The sequence below is a fragment of the Spermophilus citellus genome, assembly GCF_964194105.1.
Source record: "Spermophilus citellus genome assembly, chromosome: 9".
In the NCBI taxonomy this organism is placed as follows: domain Eukaryota; kingdom Metazoa; phylum Chordata; class Mammalia; order Rodentia; family Sciuridae; genus Spermophilus; species Spermophilus citellus.
In genome coordinates, this window is record NC_138191.1 from 139047892 (window position 1) to 139067579 (window position 19688).

At 62.0% G+C, this 19688-nt stretch overlaps 2 protein-coding genes and 1 pseudogene across 7 annotated transcripts; 2 read left to right on the forward strand and 1 right to left on the reverse strand.

Annotated features, from left to right (window-relative positions):
• The first annotated feature begins 616 nt into the window (after positions 1-616).
• Positions 617-14825, forward strand: DVL1 (dishevelled segment polarity protein 1). Of its 5 annotated transcripts, none has more exons than XM_081305205.1 (15): positions 618-987; positions 9149-9218; positions 9419-9540; positions 9745-9848; positions 10064-10202; positions 10355-10448; positions 10512-10581; positions 10647-10786; positions 10868-10944; positions 11025-11092; positions 11241-11393; positions 11773-11904; positions 12023-12190; positions 12263-12469; positions 13686-14825. In XM_081305205.1, exons 1-15 carry the CDS (start codon positions 818-820, stop codon positions 14060-14062), a joined length of 2091 nt encoding a protein of 696 aa, XP_081161331.1. In that variant the 5' UTR covers positions 618-817; the 3' UTR covers positions 14063-14825. The 5 variants fall into 5 exon arrangements, with proteins under 5 accessions (XP_081161330.1, XP_081161334.1, XP_081161331.1 ...); XM_081305207.1 differs by having other exon boundaries at positions 621-987; positions 11241-11318; XM_081305204.1 differs by having other exon boundaries at positions 617-987; positions 10355-10581.
• Positions 996-5989, forward strand: LOC308655250 (annotated as a pseudogene). Its single transcript has one exon. The product of its transcript is annotated as an uncharacterized misc_RNA (transcript).
• Positions 14826-15494: 669 nt separating the features above from the next.
• Positions 15495-18961, reverse strand: TAS1R3 (taste 1 receptor member 3). Its single transcript, XM_081305209.1, has 6 exons — positions 18561-18961; positions 18156-18456; positions 17274-18077; positions 16958-17161; positions 16711-16831; positions 15495-16572 (listed from the first exon to the last, which is right to left on the reverse strand). The coding sequence occupies exons 1-6, from the start codon at positions 18749-18751 to the stop codon at positions 15584-15586; spliced, it is 2610 nt and encodes an 869-aa protein (XP_081161335.1). The 5' UTR covers positions 18752-18961; the 3' UTR covers positions 15495-15583.
• Between the last annotated feature and the right edge of the window lie 727 nt (positions 18962-19688).

A 19688-nucleotide genomic window follows, 5' to 3' on the forward strand; every position in this document is an offset into this window, starting at 1 on the left:
TGACACAAGTATCTTCAGCTTCCTGCGGTGCACCTCACAGGCCGCCAGAGTGACCGGACGCCTCCGAACTCTGGGCACCCAGGACCCGTGCATCCTCGGGAGAGGGTGGACGCTTCCCCTGGTCCCCGTGCATCTCCGATGGGGGGGGGGCGCGCCTTGGCCGGGGGGAGGGGCCTCCCTTTGACAGCTGGGGACGCGACGCGCAGGTGGGGGCGGGGCTTCCTGGGAGTCCCTCCGCCTATACCCCGGGCGCGTCAGTCTGTCCGGGTACCCCGACTCCAGGACTGAGCCGGAGCTGAGGCCGGCGCACGTGTTGGGGGCGCCCCGCGCGCCTGGCCGGGGACCCCGGGCCCGAGCGCAGAGTGGGGCAGGGCGGGCGGCGCCGGGGCGAGCGAGCCGGGAGCTAGCGCGGGCGTGCATCCAGGGCCCTCCTCCCGCCCCGCGCGCAGCCCCGCCGCCCCGCGCGTGCGCAGCCCCGCCCGCCCCGCCGCGGGCGGCCGGTGACGTCAGCCGGCTCTCGGGCGCCCCCGCGGGCCGCGCGCTCAGGCCGGCCGGCGGTCCTTGAACGGCGCGGCCCGAGGGGGCGGCGGGCAGCAGCGGCCCTTCGTGCTGCGTCCGTCGCGCTCGCTCCCGGGCCGGCGGCGGATGGGCGGCCGCGGGCCGCGGGGCAGCGACCGGAGCGCGGGCGGGAACCGGGGGCGCGCGGGGGCCTCGGCGCGGCCGGGCGGGGCGCGGGCCGGCGGGCGGGGAGCGCGCCCCGTGTCCGAGCCGCGGGCCGGGCCCTGAGCGCCGCGCGGGCTCGCGCCGCCGCCGCGCCATGGCGGAGACCAAGATCATCTACCACATGGACGAGGAGGAGACGCCGTACCTGGTCAAGCTGCCCGTGGCCCCCGAGCGCGTCACGCTGGCCGATTTCAAGAACGTGCTCAGCAACCGGCCGGTGCACGCCTACAAATTCTTTTTCAAGTCCATGGATCAGGACTTCGGGTCAGTGGGCCGCGCGGCCTGGGCGGGCGCGGGAGGGCACCTGTCTGTGTGGGGCAGGGCTCGGGGTCTGGGCTGTCAGCGATCCTGGGCGCCCGCGGCCCAGCTGCGCCCCCGCGCAGGGTGTGTACAGGGCCAGGGTCTGCTCCGACACCTTAGTGGCCCTTGTTGGTGTGTGCACCTATCTGTCTGCCAAAATTGGGACCCCGGGACCCTGACTGCCAGCGGGGGCCGGAGAGCTCCGAATGATGGGCAGGTGGGGACCCTGGCTTCCTGAGGGCAGTCCAGCTGGTCCCCTGTGCCCTGACAGTCCATCCCAAACCTAAGCCCCCTTCTTTTGATCCTGGTCGGGCTCAGGGCATGCTGTTCTCTGTGGGGTGGGAACCAGGGCTGAGGGCAGATCTGGGGGGTTGTGCTTCATGGAGGGTGGGGTCAGGGGAGGGTCAAGCCTGGAGGAGTTGGGTGGGACAGGTCACCCAGTGAACGCCCCCAGTTGGGATTGGGAAGGCGGGGTGGGTGCAGTGGGGACCCCAAGCAGTCTGCTGGGACTTGCAGAAGTTTCTGGAGTCAGGGCAGGCTCCTCCTGGCTGCCTTTTCCAAGGCACCTGGACAGTTCAGAGATTGGAGCCACCCACCCTTCCCTGAGGTTCCTGGATGCTGGGTCTTGGTCCCTCCTTGCATTCCTGGGAGAAGCCCAGGCTGTCTGCTGACTTGGGCATCTTGGAGCAGGAGTGCTGTGGTGGCCTTCCTGGGAGAAGGGACTTCCCACTTGTGCTGAATTGGGCCTCTGGGACTGGGAGCAGGAGGTGGCTGTCCAGTAGGGCCTGACCCGGCTCAGCCACAGAAACCTGAGTCTCCCCTCCGCATTGCTCAGGGGGGAGGACTAACTGAGGCCCTGTGGGCCTAGCAGGTGTGCCTGGTGCCCTCAGGCAAGCAGTGTCCTTGTGTATGGCCATGTCTTGGGACTTTGACATTGAGGCCATTTCCTGGATTCTGTGGTTGCACAGTCCCTGGGCAGACCCAGGTCAGGTCAAGCCTGGGCCACTCCGTGACTCTGGGGGCAGGGGGGCTGAGAGTCTTTTTGGACTCTCTTGTCCTCCCAACCCATTAGAAGGAGGAGAAGCTGAGGGGAGGGTGCGTCCTTGGCCGTCCCCAGCGTGGGTGCTCCTGCTGCCTGAGGTCAGGGCCTGGGGTGCTCAAGCCTGGCCTGCCTCCTCTGGCTGGGCGCCCTCACACTCTCCTGGAACTCCTCTGAGCCTAGGCCTCCCTGGCTTTGAAACGGGATGGAAGAAAGGGCGCTTTGGTTTTTAACTTAGTTTATTAATTTAACTAAAATCAAAGTCACAATGCTCATCTGTATAAACTCATGCTCCCAGGAAGGGTGTGGTGAGGAGGATGTCCTACCCCTAGGGGCCATCTTGAGCCACTTGGGGTGCATCTCTCAGGGACCCACTCAGTCCTGGCTCCCTGGGGGCTGCCACCACACAGCAGTGGCAGAGCCTCTGCCCTCACGGAGGAGGGGTGGCTGACTGGGGTCTTGAATCAGGGCATGCTGTTCTCTGTGGGGTGGGAGCCAGGGCTGAGGGCAGACCTGGGGGTGTTTGGGCAGGCTTGGGAATGGCTATGGGTGGGTGGAGAGAGAAGGCAGAGAGCTGAGAGGCACAGCCTGGGGACCTCGGGTAGCCACGAGAGTTGGGTGGCAGAGGGAAGGTCAAAGGTCAAGGCTGGGCTGTCATGGCAGTGAGCAAGCAGACAGGGCGGGCTCACCTTCTTTCTTCCTTGCCTCCTGGCTGATGGTCTGGTGGTCTCAGGAGCCCACGGCGGACTTGTGTCAGCTGCTTCCCTCCCCCGAGTTCTACCTGCAGAGCTCCAAGCTCTACTTAGTCTATAGAACCGTTTATTCTGTGGAATACATTGCATATGGGAAAGGCTGGCCAGTCACTCACACTCTAGCATGAATGAGCACTGGGCTGGAAGCTTATCTAAATGTCAAGTGGATCTAGTTTGGTTTTGGGGGTGAGAAGGCAGGTCCTGACTGTGCTGGGCAGTGTTGCCAGGGCTGGACCCAGACTGGCTACTATGAGGAGTACCCTGATAAGTCTGGGTTTCCTGCCTCAACCCTAGTCCCCTGTGGGCTAGTCCTGGGTTCCTTGAGCTTCCGCTGACCACATTTGGCCACAAGTAAGGAGCAGAGCCTCCCCTGGGCTGGGCTGCACTCCCCACCTGGCATCTTTGGCCCATCAGGTAAGGGTACTCCCACTCCGATGACCCAGGACTTAGGGGCAAGGCCTCTGTTGGGTCCCACAGAAGTGCCCGGTGTTGGGTCTGATGATCGGAAGTGCAGGGTAGGCATCCAGGCAGAGGAGTAAGGGTATGTGACCCAGGCCCAGAGACTGGGGATGGTCCTGGCAAGGTTAAGGGCTGGGAGCCCTTGGTTCCATGGTCACATGTCTATGGGCACAAGTGTTCTGATGGTGCCTCATGGCCCAGAGGACCCAGAACGTCTGAGCACCTCTTCCTCTGCTCTCCTCAGCTGAGCCATCTGGAATCAGTGACTTGGCCTCTCTGTACCTCCTGTGGCTCCTTGGTGTTAGAAGTCTGGGTAGTTGTGGCACATTGGCCAGCTGTGGGGACATTTGGGCCTATGTAGCTTCAGCCTGGGGAAGTGCTGCCTGCCGGGCAGGTGGAAGAGCCAGCAGCCCAGGGATTCACAACTGAGTGTGGGAGCCTGTGGCTGGTGAGACCACAGGCCTGGGATCAGGGCCTGGTGCACCCCAAGGCCTAGTGGGGGTTGGGACCCTGACTCACAGGTACCCACAGGGACCTCCTCGAGGGCTCAGGATGGCTCCGCACTGCCCCTTCAGCTCGTTCTGTGGGAGAGGAGGTGCACTGGAGCCGCACTGCTGGGGAGGCTGGCCTAGGGTTTGCTGTGGTCTCTGGGAGTCTGTGGTCCTTCTTGGCCAGTCGGTGCCAGGCTCTGAGAACGCTGCCTTAGGGCAGACTCCTCCCTGGGGTGGGTCAAAGGGCGGCAGGCAGAACCCAGGAGCCACAGGTTTGAGGTTAACCAGGATTTCCTTAGGAATTCTAGGTTGGGGTGCTCTGGGTGGCTGCCCAGGGGCCAGCAGGGCAGCTGAGGCCATTGCCACCTGAGAGGCCAGGTTCACAAGCAGTCTAGGGTATCGAAGTATGGCGGTAACTTCTGCTTCTCACTAGTCCTGACCCTGTTGTGCTCCTGGGAGGTTGTGCTGGCTGCTGTGGGCAGCCTCACACACTCATTCTCACATCTGCCCGGCCCCTGCCCCTGCCCGCCCCCCCCCCCCCAGGGCACCACATCCAGGTAGAAGACAGGACTTGGGTTGTATAGACTGGGAGGGCTGGGGGAGCAGAGCTGCTGGGCCCTGGGAAGAGCTGCCACGTGGGCAAGAGCCATACCTGAGAGTTTAGGCTGCGCCGACCTCTCAGCCCCCCTCCAGGAGACGTTCGGAACCTAGGACATGTCGGGATTGAGGAGATACCAGGTGGCGCTGGAGGCGGAGGAGGAGATCTACTGGGGCTGTTTCTACTTTTTCCCCTGGCTGCGAATGTGGCGCAGGGAGCGGAGCTCTGCGCACCCCCCCGAGAGCAGAAGCTGGAGCCTCTGCGGGGCCTGATGAGCTGTCTGTCAAGCGGCCTGGGCCCTGCTCTCCATCGCTCAGGTCGTGGCCTCCTCTGCCGCACCCCTGCCACAGTTGCCCAGACAGCCGGTGCATTAAAAATTTAAAGCGAAGCCCACCATACTGCCTTCCTGACTCTGCTGCCGCTGCCACCATTCGATGCCATCATTCGGACTGGGAGCCCCTCTCCACACCTATTTACATACCGACAGGATCTTCCTCCCTGGTGGGGTGCTTTTCCATATCACCCCCTCCCCCGCCCCCATGCCTAAGGGGCCCCTATCAAGTCAGGCTTCCTGTTACTATCAATAGTGATTCCTTTCCTGTGCCCCCACCACCAAAAAAGAAAAAGAAAAAAGAAAAAAAAAAAAAACAAACAACTCCCTTCACTGTCAGTAGTCTTATATGGAGAGAAGTAAATAATCCTGGCCTGATCTCCTGTCCACCTCATCCCCATGCTGATATGTTCCCACAGCCCCATCTCGTGGTCACCACCTTCCCCCTAGCCAGAATTTTGCTGGGTATCTGAAGAATCTTCCCTTCCTGGGAATGAATCTGAAACACTTTAAGCCAGGGTTGTGGGAAGTAGGCTGACCGAGGAGGGTAGATTCCTAAGAAGCTGTCTCTTCATGTAACCTGCCTCAGGAGACTGATGTGGGTTGGAGGCCTTTCCTACAGTTGGTACCCCAACCTGGCTTCTCCAGGCTAATTCCAGTTTTAGATATTCTTAGCATTAACCCACCTAGCTGTTATTGATACTTCCCTAGTAAAGTCCAAGGGCCACTGCTCCCTGCCATCCCATTTTATTGTGTTGCTCAAATCAACCTGGGCTCCACTAACTCCCAATGTGGTGAGACTACTCCCAAAGCAGAGGACTTCTTTGTTAGCCTGCTTTTAGTTAGGGACTAACCTCAACATTAGAAAGGACACCAGGGTATTAAGTTACAAAGACAGCCCAGTTTCTAGGGACCGATGACTTTAAGCCTGGGCTGCCCCTTCGGACAGCAGACTTGGCCTGATCTTTGGAAAAGCCAAAGGGGAGAGACGGGTGTACACCTAGAATTTGTTTTCTGCCTTCCAAAGTTCTCTGGAATTGACAAGTCCAGGAAAGATCACAAAGTGTATGACAGGCAACCAACTGATGAAGAAGGTTTATGACAAGATGACGGGGATCTTGGGGAAGTTCCTCGGAAGTTCTTCAGTGGCTACACCCAAGCTTTGGGGCACAAGTCCAGACTGGGAGTGAGAGGGATCCTAAGGTCTCTGGTACCAAAGATTCAAGATGAGTCACCTCTAGGTTATCTCTTTGAAGAAAGCAACGAAGCTCTTAAGCTATTTCTTAACAATGTCTACATCAGAGATCCCTTCAAATGTGGAGTGCTGTGTCAAGTCCTGGGCCTACACCTCACCAAGATACTGTCAGAAGACCTGAAGAGCCCTGAGACAAACTCCAGGGAGGGGCCTTCACACCTCAGCCTGGACCGAAGGAGAGGTCAGGTTTTCAGCCTGAAGGGGAACTAGTCCCTAGTCTGGGAGCTGACATCTTTCCTGTTGAAGCAGTCCTATAACAGAAACAGTGCTCAGAGAAGGTGTGACTCTGTCCCAAAAACCTACCCCTTAGAGGATGACTGTCCCCAAATCAGAAGACTAGAAAACACCCTGAAACATCCAGATAAGGACTGGGTTAATGGGTTATGACTCAGTTTATGTTTCAAATACAGTGCAAGACTTGAGGGTGGAAATCCCAAGATCAGAAGTGAGTGGGACATTTTGCAAGGACCTGGGCCACTAACCCAACAACCTGTCCCCATCCCTGCCCTACCCTAGGTAGTTGCCAGCATTCTGGAAAGCACTAGATGAGGAAGGGTAGGAGTGTTGCTTTGGGGGGCGGGGGAGGAGAGGAGGAAGGCCTAGGTGTGGGATTGGGAAAGAAGGATAGGAAGGAAATACATTAGGAGCTACAGTGATAGGATGGGAGGCAGAAGGTGTAGGGGTTGGAAAAGTGTGTATTACTGAGCCAGGCAGCAAGCGGGTAATGTTTCTCTAGGCCCACAGTGGAAAGAGGCTGGAATTCAAATAGAACAAAAGAGATGTAATTTTGTTTTCGAGTCTGATGTCTCCCAGTAAGCCAGGGGCTGAGTCTGGAAGTCCAGACCCCTACTGACAAGCTGACATTCCTGCAACAGAACTAGGCAAAACCAGGAAGCATTGCTACTGCCACCCAGCACTACCTGCTGTACTCAGCTCTACAGACAGCCACTCTCCAGAAAGCTACTGAGGAAGGTCATTCAGGTGGAACTGCAGGAGGCTGATGGGGACTGTCATCTCCAGGCTTTCGTGCTTCACCTGGCTCGACGCAATGTCTGCATCCATCCCCAGAACCGCAGCCTGGCTTGGTGGTTTGAGCGCCAAGGGAAAATGTTCCCAGGGAAAAGGCTCCCTGCCTGAATCTGATGCTACAAGGGAAAATGGGCTGGAGTCCCCAACAGCTAAAATAATAAAGCAAGATGAAAAAAAAAAAAAAAAAAAGAGCCATCCATACCTGAGGGGGCCCTGCTCCTCTGGGGGCCCTGGCTGGGGAGGCTGGGGAGAGGAGTGGGCCTGTAGGGGACCAGGCAGCCTGCCTGAGGTGGTGCTGGGGTTGCTCCTGTTCCCAGGGGTGAGTCAGAGAGGGCTGGGACTTGGGTGTGGCAGGGAGAAGCTGCTAGGCCCACTGGGGCCATCGCTGGGCTAAGGTGGGGACTCTGGCTGGGGTCTGCTATGGATAGGTTCCCAAGGACTATTGGTGGCAGTGGGTGGAGCCCCAGGGCCCTCAAGGGCTCCCCTGTCCCACCCTCAGCCGCCCCAGGGCCAAGAGCTTCTCTTGAGACCTCCTGGCCAGCCAGGGATGGGATTGCAGCCTCTCTTGAAGGTTGGCCCAGTTCTGCAGGGTGTGGCCAGTGAGTAGAGACACGGATACTGAGAGGGTCCTAAGAAATGACTCTGTCCACTGGGTGTACACCTCATTGGCATGGGGCCCTAGGAGGCACCTGGCGGCAGTAGCAGGACCACAGAGGGGTGTACCCTTCCCTCCTAGGCTGGTCCTATCTACCAGCCATTCTGCCCTAGTCCTGGGGCCTCATCTCAGTGGGTGGGTAGGCTAGGCCTTGCTTCCTGGGTAGGTGAGGGGGTGGCCAGTTCCGCAGGGGCCTCCTGCCACCTGCTGCCGCCTGGGGCAAGCTGGGTGGAGGTGTCCTGGGGCCATTGGACTTGGAGTGGCAGGCAGGGGTGGCCCTGTCTGGCATTAGGCCCACCAGGCCAGGAGGCTGCTTCCTGCCAGGTGCATGTCCAGGCCCAGCCTTTTCTCCCGGCTCCTGTTTCTCTGCTAGGCTGAGTCCTGGGTGTGGAAAATCCCACTGTGCTTGGCAGAGCGGAGTGCCAGGTGCTGGGATAGCTGGGCCCTGGAGGCTGCATTCTGGGTGTCTGGGCCGCAGCCCCTTCCCAGCTACCCTTGCCCTGTGAGCCCTGACCCCAGGTCATTTGGTCTCCCTGTTTGCACGCTCTCTGCAGACTGCTTGGGTGCCCTCAGCCCAGGGGGGCAGCATTAAGACAGGGCTGGACATTGGTTAATGGGTATAGCCAGCATCTGGTCAGTTCTGTCCCTGATTATTCTGGTCCTCAGTTGCAGGAGACCATGGACCCCCGAGAGTTGGAGCTGGTCTAGTGCACATGGGTCTGTTTTGTCTTCCTGGCTGAGTGGATGACCCAGGAGAGCAGCAGACTGCCTTTAGGCCTGTGTGCCTTCTCTGCCACCCCAGTCTGTAATAGGCCTGGCCGTCCCTGCACCTTGCTGAGGCCAGCTGTGCACCCAGCTCTGCTCTGTGCTAGGGGTGCAGCAGTGAGCAGGGTGAGACCACATCATGTGGCCCAGACCCCATGGAAGCTGGAGAGAAAGGGTCCCTCTGGGAGACCCTGGGGACCAGTAGGGGGGCAGTGGCTGCAGGCAGGACTGGAGAGCAGGGCGTAGACTGATGGGAGGCTGATTCTGGAATGGTCATAAGGCAGAGCTGTGTGATACACATGGGTTTGGGGTGAGGGGTGTGGAAGAGCCAACGGGGCCCCTGAGTGCCACGTGGCCGTGGTGAGAGGCTGCTGAGTGGGCATCTGGGGACCCAGGACAGGGGGCCTGGAGCTGAACCAGCATCACCCTGGGGAGGTGTCTGAGATGGGGCCAGGGAAGGGCAGGGAGCTTGGGAGCCAGGCCCTCTCAGGAGCCTCACCCTCCTAACCCCTTGCCTGCCCCGGGCTGGCAGTGTGACCTGGGGGTACAGGGGAACCCTGGCCTGACTCTGTGAACTGTCAATAGCCACTGTCCCCAGTGTTGGGGGGTTGGGACCAATAGAGGATAACAAGATTCCATAAGAGTAGAATCTGCTGGGTTGGGCACCCAGAGATGGCATCTGTGGTGTGACAGGCACCCCAGTCTCTGTATTGGGCCTGGGGTGGGGTCTCATGGCCTCGTCTGCCAGCAGGGTGGTGAAGGAGGAGATCTTGGACGACAACGCCAAGCTGCCCTGCTTCAACGGTCGCGTGGTCTCCTGGGTGAGCCCCTGGATGGTCTGTTGGAGGCTCCTGGGGGTGATCAGCAGGGGCAGTGTGCATGGTGGGGGCTGGTACTTTCCCTGGGGGGAGAAGGCAGGTGTGGGGCGGGGTGAGGGAGGGTGGAGGGACTGGCCCTCATGTCCTGGGTACCCTGGTCAAGAAGAGGGAGGGTGTCCTGAGCCCCCGCTCTCCCTCCACAGTTGGTCCTAGCTGAGGGTGCTCATTCAGATGCAGGGTCCCAGGGAACTGACTGCCACACTGACCTTCCCCCACCCCTCGAGCGCACAGGTGGCATTGGGGACTCCCGGCCACCCTCCTTCCAGTAAGGATTCTGGTTGGGCCAAGCCCTGCTACTCGCGTACCTGCTGCCCAAGGACCACCTTCCCAGAGGGAAGGAGCTGTCACAGGCCAGGGCACACATGGGTTGGGGGGTCAGGGGCTCACCTGGTGCAGGGGAGGATCTGGAAAATATCTGAGGCACTGGTGGCCTGGCCTGCCCTGTCCCACCCCCTTCTTGTCCGCACAGCCCAAATGTGGCCAGCAGTCGTGATGGAATGGACAATGAGACTGGCACGGAGTCCATGGTCAGTCACCGGCGGGAGAGAGCCCGACGGCGAGACCGAGGAGAAGGTACTATAGCTTTGTCTGCCATAAACCCCCAGGACCTCCAAGGCCCTGCCAGCACCTACTTAACCCCATCCAGAGGAGGTCAGGCCCCAAGCCTGGTGACCCCAACGACCCGGTCACCTCACCAACTCTCAGACTACAGGAACTGGAGGTGCAGACTGCTCAGGCCTCAGCACCCCTGGGCCATGTGTTCAACTTCAACCCTGCTGCCCCCACAGCTGCCCGGGCCAATGGGCACCCGAGGGGAGACCGGCGACGGGCCGTGGGGCTCCCTCCAGACAGCGCGTCCACCGTGTTGAGCAGCGAGCTAGAATCCAGCAGCTTCATTGATTCGGACGAGGAGGACAACACCAGCCGGTGGGCAGGGGCGTGGGCAGCAGTGTCCGGCTGGCTGGCTGCGGAGCTCCTGCCCCGTGTTTGCTCAGGCACAGGCCATCAGCGCAGGGCCTGGGCGCACGTGCCGGGAGCTGAACGCGCTGCCGACCCGTGACCTCTGACCCTGCCACCAGGCTGAGCAGCTCCACGGAGCAGAGCACCTCTTCCCGGCTTATTAGGAAGCACAAGCGTCGGCGGCGGAAGCAGCGCCTACGGCAGACGGACCGGGTAGGTGGTGGGCAGCCGGTGGGGGGCGCGGCTACTGCAGCGGCTCACCAGGTCCCTCCACAGGCCTCCTCCTTCAGCAGCATCACCGACTCCACCATGTCCCTGAACATCATCACGGTCACGCTCAACATGGGTGAGGCTTGGCGCCGGGCTGGGGGGGCGGGCGGGGCGGCCAGCTGCTCACGGCCCCTCCCACAGAGCGGCACCACTTCCTGGGCATCAGCATCGTGGGCCAGAGCAACGACCGGGGCGATGGGGGCATCTACATCGGCTCCATCATGAAGGGCGGGGCCGTGGCCGCAGACGGCCGCATCGAACCGGGCGACATGCTGCTGCAGGTGCGGGCCTGGGGCCTGGGGCTGGGGGCTGGGCCGGGTTGGGTGGCCCCGCCGTGCTACCCTAATGCCCAAGCCCCGCAGGTGAATGACGTCAACTTCGAGAACATGAGCAATGATGACGCTGTGCGGGTGCTGCGGGAGCTCGTGTCCCAGACGGGGTGAGGGGCGTTTCCGCGGGGCGAGGGGCATGCAGGCGGGAGGGGGTGCGGGCCTCACCCACGTGACCACCTGCCCGCAGGCCCATCAGCCTCACAGTGGCCAAGTGCTGGGACCCGACCCCCCGCAGCTACTTCACCATCCCGAGGGGTGAGTGGCCCCACGGGGCGGGGGCGGGGCGGGGGCGCCAGAGCCAGAGCCAGCCTGAAGGGCCTCTCTCCTCTTCCCTGTGCCCTGCCCTCCCGACCTCGCCCATCTGCCCATCACCCATCGCCTGCTGCCCCACGGTGGCCGTCAGCTGACCCGGTGCGGCCCATCGACCCTGCTGCCTGGCTGTCCCACACGGCAGCGCTGACCGGCGCCCTGCCCCGCTACGGTGCGAGCCCCTGCTCCAGCGCTGTCTCCCGCACCAGCTCCTCCTCACTAACCAGTTCTGTGCCCGGCGCCCCGCGTGAGTGGCAGCTCCCTAGAGCCCAGTGGGAATCCAAGGCGGAAGGGCAGGGCCTCCCAGCCTGGAGTCCCTGCTCGTGCTGCCTTGGGCCCTTCCTGGGCCTTGCCCGTTAGGGTGGGGGATGTGTGTGGCCCTCTGCTTTCTCCGCCAGTAACACGACTAATGCCCTGAGCTTGCAGGGAGGTGGCCTTGGGGAAGGGAAGAGGCTGTCTGGTGCCTGGTTCTGGTTTGTGGGGCAGGGTGGCCTTGCCCAGGTCTGGCCCCAGAACCTGCAGAGAGGTGTTCAAGGGCTCAGATAAAGGCCCCCACCTGGCCCCTGCCCACTCCCTGCTCCTGCCATTTGTTGCCTGCCCGTGGCTGAGGGAGCTGTGTCCCGCAGAGCTGGAGGAGGCGCCCCTGACGGTGAAGAGTGACATGAGTGCGGTTGTCCGGGTCATGCAGCTGCCGGACTCGGGGCTGGAGATCCGGGACCGCATGTGGCTCAAGATCACCATTGCCAACGCCGTCATTGGTGAGTCCCTACTGAGTACACCTAACTGGCCGTGGGGGCAGGGGCCTGAGTCTGCTCCTCTGCAGGGTGGGTGGCCAGCCCAGAGTGACCTGGCCTGACGCAGCGGGCGTGGGGCCAGGGGCGGATGTGGTGGACTGGCTGTACACCCACGTGGAGGGCTTCAAGGAGCGGCGAGAGGCCAGGAAGTACGCCAGCGGCATGCTGAAGCACGGCTTCCTGCGGCACACGGTCAATAAGGTCACCTTCTCTGAGCAGTGCTACTACGTCTTCGGGGACCTGTGCAGCAGTGAGTGAGGCTGCGTGGTGGGCTCACCCCACGGCCCTGTGCCACCCTCACCCACCCCCTCTCTCCTGCCAGATCTCGCAGCCCTGACCCTCAACAGTGGCTCCAGTGGAGCCTCCGATCAGGACACCCTGGCCCCACTGCCCCACCCGGCAGCACCCTGGCCCCTGGGTCAGGGCTACCCCTACCAGTACCCAGGGCCCCCGCCCTGCTTTCCGCCTGCCTACCAGGACCCTGGCTTTGGCTACGGCAGTGGCAGTGCTGGCAGCCAGCAGAGTGAAGGTGAGCGCTCAGGCCCTGACCCACCCTGCCCTGCCCCGCCCCGGCTCTGCCCTGCTGCTGCCCTTGCACTCCCGCTGTGTGCCTGCCAGGGGCAGGCTCCTAACTGAGTCAGTGTTGGGGGACAGGGTCGAGTCCCATAGGGGACCTCAAGCACCTGGAGGCTTGGCTGCTTGTGCCTGGCGGGGTGGGGGCTGGTGCTCCAGGTGTGGCAGACAGGAGGCTAGGAGGTGGTGTGACAGGAGCGGGGGTGGGGGTGGCTCCAGGCATCAGACCCTGGGACACAGGAGAGGACAGACCATGTCTCCTGTGGAGCCTGCAGTTCAGCCAGGAGACAGTGCCTCAGAAGACCCTGCCCCAGGGCCCAGAGGACACGGGAGTGCCCAGGGAGTTGGCTGGCTAGAGCAGACGTGTGAGGCCACATTGAGTACAGTGAGGCCCGTGGCCATGCTTGCAGGGTCTGGGAGAGTTGCAGGTAGCCAGCCCAGGGGACCCAGAGAAGGATGGGAAACGAGAGGCGGGCCAGAGGGTGGCAGTGACCAAGGGGAAGCTATTGGGTATCCATGAACCCTGGACAGGCCCTTGCAGCCATCCAGCCCTACCCAGCTCTGGTCAGGCCTCGCTGGTGGCGGGTGTGAGTGCCCGGCTGGTGTGTGACTCATGTATCCCTTGCTTTGTGCTGAGCAAGCCTTAGACTGAAGGACTAGCGGAGTGGACCCTCGGGGCCGGTAAGCCAGGGTCCCCCCCGGCGTCCCTCTCAGCGTGTCCCCAGCCAGCCTGTGTCCTCAGGTTCCCACCACTTCCTGGGAGCCCAGGAGAGGGGCTGAGCCAATTAGCTGTCCAGGGCCCTGGGACTGGGTGGACAGAGGTCTCCGGGTGGGAGCCCAGGAGTGCTGACACGTTGGCCAGGACACAGGTCTCTGCTGGTGCCTCCATCACTCGGCTGGAGACCAGCCTTTGGTCTGAGCATCGGGGTGAGGTGTGGGCACCACACTGGCTTGTGCCCCTGTTGCCAGCCACTGCCCCCTTGCCTCTGCAGCTGTTCCTGCTTCCTGGGGTGGGGCCAGCCCTGCCCTGTGTCTGCATGGCTGTCCCTCACATTCCACCTGCTCAGACCCACCCCATCCTGCCCTGCCTGCCTGCCTGGGAGCAGCCAGGGGTCCTGGAAATGGCCAGGCCTAGCTGACCCTATCATCCTTCTCTTCCTTCTCACCCCCAGGGAGCAAAAGCAGCGGGTCCACCCGGAGCAGCCGTCGGGCCCTGGGCCGAGAGGAGGAGCGCCGGGCAGCTGGAGCCAGGGGCAGTGGCAGCGAGTCAGACCACACGGTGCTGAGTGGGTCGGGCGGCACCGGCAGGCGGGAGCGACCGGTCAGCCAGCTCAGCCGGGGCAGCAGCCCCCACAGCCAGCTCTCAGCCGTGGCCCCAGGGCTCCCCCCACTACACCCCCTGACCAAGGCCTATGCAGTGGTGGGTGGGCCACCTGGTGGGCCACCTGTCCGGGAGCTGGCTGCCGTCCCCCCAGAGTTGACAGGCAGTCGCCAGTCCTTCCAGAAGGCCATGGGGAACCCCTGTGAGTTTTTTGTGGACATCATGTAACTGGCCGCCTGTGCCTTCAACCCTGCCCATGGGGGAGCAGTGGCCCGCCCCACAGGAGCTCTGTGGGCCTACATGGTGGAGGTCGGCCAGGGGTCGCGGGAGCAGGCTGGAGGCGAGGGCCGAGGTCAGCCCATTGCTGTGATCCGGCATTTCCTGCGGTAGAGCGGCTTGTATCTGCAGAGCCTTGTGGGGGAGACCATCTCTGTCCTTGGCCTGAGCCTCAGGGACCCTCTGACCCCCCCTTGGGGATGAGGATGCCCTCTTTGGCTTCATGTTGCTCCCACTTCCAGAGCCACGTGAAGGTGGGCCTGAAGCCTTCCTCACCCAGTGCACAGGCCTCACCTGTCAGCCCTGGTGGGGACCTTGAGTGGCAGGATTAGAGCCCCCAGACCCCTCTGGCTGCCCAGAGTGGGGTCTAACTTATTTATTTATTGCCAGCCTGCCCACTCTGGGGGAATGGCTAGTCGGCTGTCTCCCTCCCTGCCCAGCTGGGGGTGGCTGCCTATTCCCCTGCCCTCCTGGGACCAAAAGAGGAGGGGAGCACAGGCTGAGCCTGGAAGCGTGTGGTGGATGGTGGGGGGCAGGTCAGGGGGCACCCGGCGCACCGTGACTCCCTTGGGGCCGTTGTGCCACTGTCCTTTCGGGCACACCCGGCCCTGCTCACTGCGCTGTAGATACTGTGTCAGTCCCGCGTCTAGTTCATGTAGAGCTGCTTCTGTGTAAATGCTATTTTAAACACTAAAAAGCATTTAATTTTATGGGACTTGTGTGTGAGCCGTGTCCCTTCACTGGCTGGGCTTCGGCAGGATGCAGGGCCCAGCCTGGAGCTGTCCCTGGTCTCTGACCCGAGGTCCTGGACAGCTGCTGTCCTCCGGCTCCTCTGTCTGTGAGGCTCTGTCCCTGGTGCTGGATGGCAGCAGGGGTCCTGGCAGCAGTTTTCTGTCCTTGGTGCTGGCTCCTGGCTTCAGGGGTCCCAGTGGCCAGCGCTGGCCATGGTGCTGACCCCCACCTCTGCCTGGGCTCTGTCCATGGTGCTGGCTTGGGTAGGCCAAGGAGAAAGGAGACCCTCTCTTCCCTGAGCAGCCCTCTGCCCTGCTGGCCCTCCCATCCTGCCCTGGTCATGTGCTCATGCCCACCTTCCACTCCTTTAACACCTGCAGGGGGCTAGGTGGAGGCCCCAGGCTGGATGCAGCCAGGTGAGCAATACGCTACCTGGCTACTGGTGACTGGAAAGGGCTTTGCAGAGTTCACGGTGTGGCTGCAGGTCTTAGGGCACCCTCTGTGGACCACCTCCCAGGACGGTGGGCCCAAGCCTCCTGGTCAGACCTGGGTTGGCAGAGTCAGGGACAAGGCTTGCATGTGGGGTCACAGGTCCTCTCCCACTTGGTACGGGCCTCGGCATCACAGTGGGCTCAAGGTTTGCAGACACTTGGGGTCAGAATCCAGAGCTTGAGGGCCTTTGTGGGGGCACAGTCTGGGGGGCTGCTGGGTTTGGGGGTATCTCTACTAGGGCTGGAGTCACTAGGTATGAGGGTGTGGGGTTAAGGGTCCCTCGTTTCCCTGAGGCCCCTCCCTACTCCCACTCCTGCTCCTGTCCCTGGCATCCCCAGGACCTGCCCCCAGGAAGAACTCAGGGGTGTTGAGCCTGGGCCACCACAGGAGCAGGTAGCATTTTGGTAGGTGGAAGGCAGCTAGGATGCCCAGGGCACAGAGGAGGATGGCACCCATCTGCACAGCAGGCTGGTAGACCACCTGCACATTGGTCAGGAGGGGCACGAAGGAGACCCAGGTGATGAAGTAGGCTAGCATGGCAAAGGTGAGGCCGCGGGCATGGTTGTAGCGGCCAGGCTGGCTCTGCACCAGGAAGGTGCCCAGAAAGCAGAGGAAGGCCAGCGAGGCATTGGTGATGTGCACCAGGCCCAGGCTGACCCAGGAGCGCATGTGGCAGTGCACCAGTGCCTCGGTGGGCAGCACCCTCCAGTCTGTCATCACCTCTGGTGTGAAAGCCACCAGGTACCAGGCACACAGCACTGCTTCTGTCAGTATGGCCAGAAGCACCACCAGCCAGGCCCAGGGACCCCGCAGGCAGCCATGCAGCCGGGTCGCCCAATTTGGTGGCAGTTCTGATTCCACAAAGGTCTCTGCTGCCTTTAGGAAGAGTGTGCTCAGGCAGCCAGTGAGTGGGAGGTGTGCCAGTGGCTGCTGGGCAAGGCACCTGGCTGGGCCTGGCCGGCCTGGAAACAGGAGGACACTGAGGCAGACGAGTCCCAGGCAAGCCAGGCCAAAACAGGCCAGTGGCCCACCTGAGGCCTGAACCAGTGGGCTGTTCCAGTGGCAGACAAAGAGACCTAGAGCAGCCAGTGTCAGGCCCAGCACCAGGCTGAGCAGCAGGAGCAGCAGGAGCACAGTTGGCTCCCCCCATGCCAGGAACCTGGGCCTGCGGGGAAAACAGCGTGTACTCCGTTCTGGGGACCACTGGTCCTGGCCACAGGGGGTGCAGACGAAGTCATCTGTGGGAGGGTAGGAGAGAGGGTGCTGGGGGCTGGTACTGGGATCACAGGCTCCCCAGCCTGGCCCTGCCATGGAGCCAGGGCTTTCAGGACTCTCCCCAGGCTCTGAGCCGTGCAGACCTCACCAGGGCAGCTCACCGAGGCTCTGCCGGTAGTTGCCTGCCTTGCAGTCCACGCAGTCGTAGCAGCAGGAGTGGAAGCCCTTCACGCGGCGGACTTGGCCCTCTTCACACTGCCGAGAGCACTGGGATGCAGGCACCTGGGTGTGGGGATGCAGCGTCTGGCTCCACCCACGGGCACCTGGAGACCCAGAGACTCCCCGTTCCCGAGACCGGCCTGGCCCTGGGGCACCACCGTGGTGGGGACCTGGGTGCTTCATGCTCACCTGGTTGCCTGGCATGTGCCAGTGCATCTGTGAGGGCTGGAGCCAAAGGCTGCCATTGAAGGTGCCCACAGTGTGCAGCCTGGGTGTCGGCTTCTGCCATACCCACATCTTCAGGTCGTACTCCATGTCCACGTTCCCCTTGGAGTCGAACTGCAGTGCCAGGCCTCGAGCACGGAAGCTCATGTTGTACATGTTCTCCAGGAGCTGGGGGATGGGGTAGGGAAGCGGGGCTGACCCATCAGCTACCTCCAGCTAAGATGGGTGTTGGCCCTGTCCAGTAAGGGGCCAGCACTGAACCCTGGAGCCCTATCCTCACCTGCCAGGGTCGCACAGGCTCCCGTGCAGGGCAGCTCGTGGGGCTGCACTGCAGCGTGTTGTGGAGTGCCTGAGCCACACTGTACACGGCTGCATAGGTGGCGAAAATCTGGTGGTGCAGCTGCCCAGCCGACAGGTTCTGCAGCAGCCCTGTCGACAGGTTCCGCAGGGTAATGTGGTCACACTGGGGGCAGCGTGGCCCTACCACGTGCTCCTCCAGGTCTGGTTTATCATCCAGAGAGGCACAGAAGGCTGGGTCAGAGGCCAACGCTAGGTGCATCTCCACATACTGGGAGAATTCGGGCAGCTGGACACCCCGCTGCAGAAAGCCAAGCACAGTGCCCACCTGGGCAATGCCAGGCAGTGTCATGACCAAGTCTGAGGTCAGCCAGGCCTCACTGGCCACCCACACCTTTGGCGAGAGGTTGTGGTAGATACTGTAGCGCAAAAGGGTGTGGGCAGCCTGGGAGGAAGCAAACAGCACCACCACCTGCACGTTGCTCTGGTTCACCTGGTGCAGCACGTCCAGCACCTTATCCAGCTTCAGGGTGTCAGCGCCAAGGAGTGGCACCAGGCCCTCGTGTGCAATGCAGATGTTCTGTGCGTTGGCCAAGCCTGAGAAGATGCTCAGGCCCTCCCGGCCGTACTCATCGTTACTGCCCAAGGCAGCCACCCAGTTCCACTCAAATTTCTGCAGCAGCTTGACTATGGCCTCCAGCTGCACCCGGTCACTGGGCACCGTGCGGAAGAAGGACGGGAACGTGTCTCGGTTGCTCAGTCGGTCCATGCTGGCCCCGTAACTGACCTGTGGTGACCAAGAGACCCTTGGCATGAGGGCTCCCTCAGGCAGGGCCCATGGGGGACACAGGAGCGGCAGGCCCACCTGTGGCATAAGGAAGAAGCTGAAGAACTTGCCCGTGATGAGGGCCAGCTCTGACGAATGGGGCCCGATGACTGCCAGCACGCGGGGCTGGTACTGCGTGTAGTTGCAGTAGGCAGCAATGCTGCTATTGCCTGCCTCTGCCAGGAACATGAGGCTGGGCTTCATAGTGACCATGGGCTCTGAGCATGTGTCGAAGAGGTCATAGCCCAGGTGCAGCCCGGGCAGCAGGTTAGAACTGTTGTTGATCTCCTCCACAGCCATCTTCACGGCCATCGCCAGGAACAGGCCAAGGGATGAGAACCTGAAGCCACACAGGGCTGCAGGTGGCTGCACCTCATCCCTTCCTGGGAGCACCACAGACCTGGGCACACACCCTCCCTCTGCCCCAGCTGCCCACCTTCATACCTGGTGCACACAATGCCACTGGGCCGTGTCCTGTGGTGGAGGCGGGCCTCCTCATCTGAGCCCAGGGGAAAAAGCCCACCCAGCATGTAGTCTCCTTGCATCCTGAGTTGCCGTGACAGGCACAAGGAGGTCCCTGTCCCCAGGCCCAGGAGAGCTGCCAGGAGGAGGCCTAGCACAGCCAGGCCTGGCATGGTAGGCAGTTACTTCCAGCAAGGACAAATGGGTGTGCCAGACAGGAGCCCCAGATGTAAAGCCCAGGGGGAGGTAAAAGATTTGTTTAGCAAAACCAGCACCACGCCCACCTGCCAATCCTCCAGGGCCCCCAGGAATGTCGTGATCCAGGCCTTGAAGGTTTGTGCTCCTGAACTTACCGCGACATCACCACTGGGCTCTCTGGCCAACGGTGACCTGGCAGGCAGCTGAGGCCTGTATCCTGCTTATACCAAGACCCTCATCACCCCCATTCCTGGAGTCACCTGCCAGACTAGAAGAGAGGAGGTGTCTAGGGCCCTGGGGTCTCAAGTGACTGGGAGAGAGGCAAGAGGTGCCATATCCTGGGGGGTTCTCTCTAGCTCTGGGAGTCCTGGCTTCCGATTCAAGCAGCACTGTCAGTAGTTAGGAGGCTGCAGGGATGGCCTTGCCAGGCCTACAGACCAGCTGGGAGACAGCCAGTCCTCTGCCATACCACTGGGGTGTGAAATGGGTCTTGGGGTGGAGGCTGTGCAGGAGCAGGACGGACCCCTTGAGGATCTGGCCTTTCCTCTGTTGGGGATCTGATCCCTGCAAGCTGTGAGAACCCTATTCCTACTACGCCCCACTCAGCTAACTCCTGGCCCAGGTACTCTCACCTTGACTGATATGTAGGTAACCCCTCTGGGGACAGATTCATGCAAATGAGGGAGGAAAGGTCATAACCAAATGGGCTGGAACAGCTGTAGGCACCCTGGGCCTCTTCTCAGCCCCAGTCTGCGAAGCCCCTGGGAGGAGCACTGGGAGGAGCTGGGGGAGACTGGGCTCCACTGGGCCCAGCACAGACTGATGGGAGGTGGAGCCAGCCAGTGCCTCTTCACTGTTGCATGGCAAGGGGCCCAGAGTGCACACGTGGGCACCACACACACAATGCACCTG

Excerpts from the sequence above, each read along its gene's own strand:
- DVL1 (XM_081305204.1), top strand. The coding sequence starts at position 818 with ATGGCGGAGACCAAGATCATCTACCACATGGACGAGGAGGAGACGCCG. Across the intron at positions 9,219-9,418 it reads ACGGTCGCGTGGTCTCCTGG|TTGGTCCTAGCTGAGGGTGC; the intron begins GTGAGCCCCTGG and ends CTCCCTCCACAG. Across the intron at positions 11,905-12,022 it reads CATTGCCAACGCCGTCATTG|GGGCGGATGTGGTGGACTGG; the intron begins GTGAGTCCCTAC and ends GCGTGGGGCCAG.
- TAS1R3 (XM_081305209.1), bottom strand. The coding sequence starts at position 18,751 with ATGCCAGGCCTGGCTGTGCTAGGCCTCCTCCTGGCAGCTCTCCTGGGC. Across the intron at positions 18,457-18,560 it reads AGTGGCATTGTGTGCACCAG|GTTCTCATCCCTTGGCCTGT; the intron begins GTATGAAGGTGG and ends GTGTGGCTTCAG. Across the intron at positions 16,573-16,710 it reads CAACTACCGGCAGAGCCTCG|ATGACTTCGTCTGCACCCCC; the intron begins GTGAGCTGCCCT and ends ACCCTCCCACAG.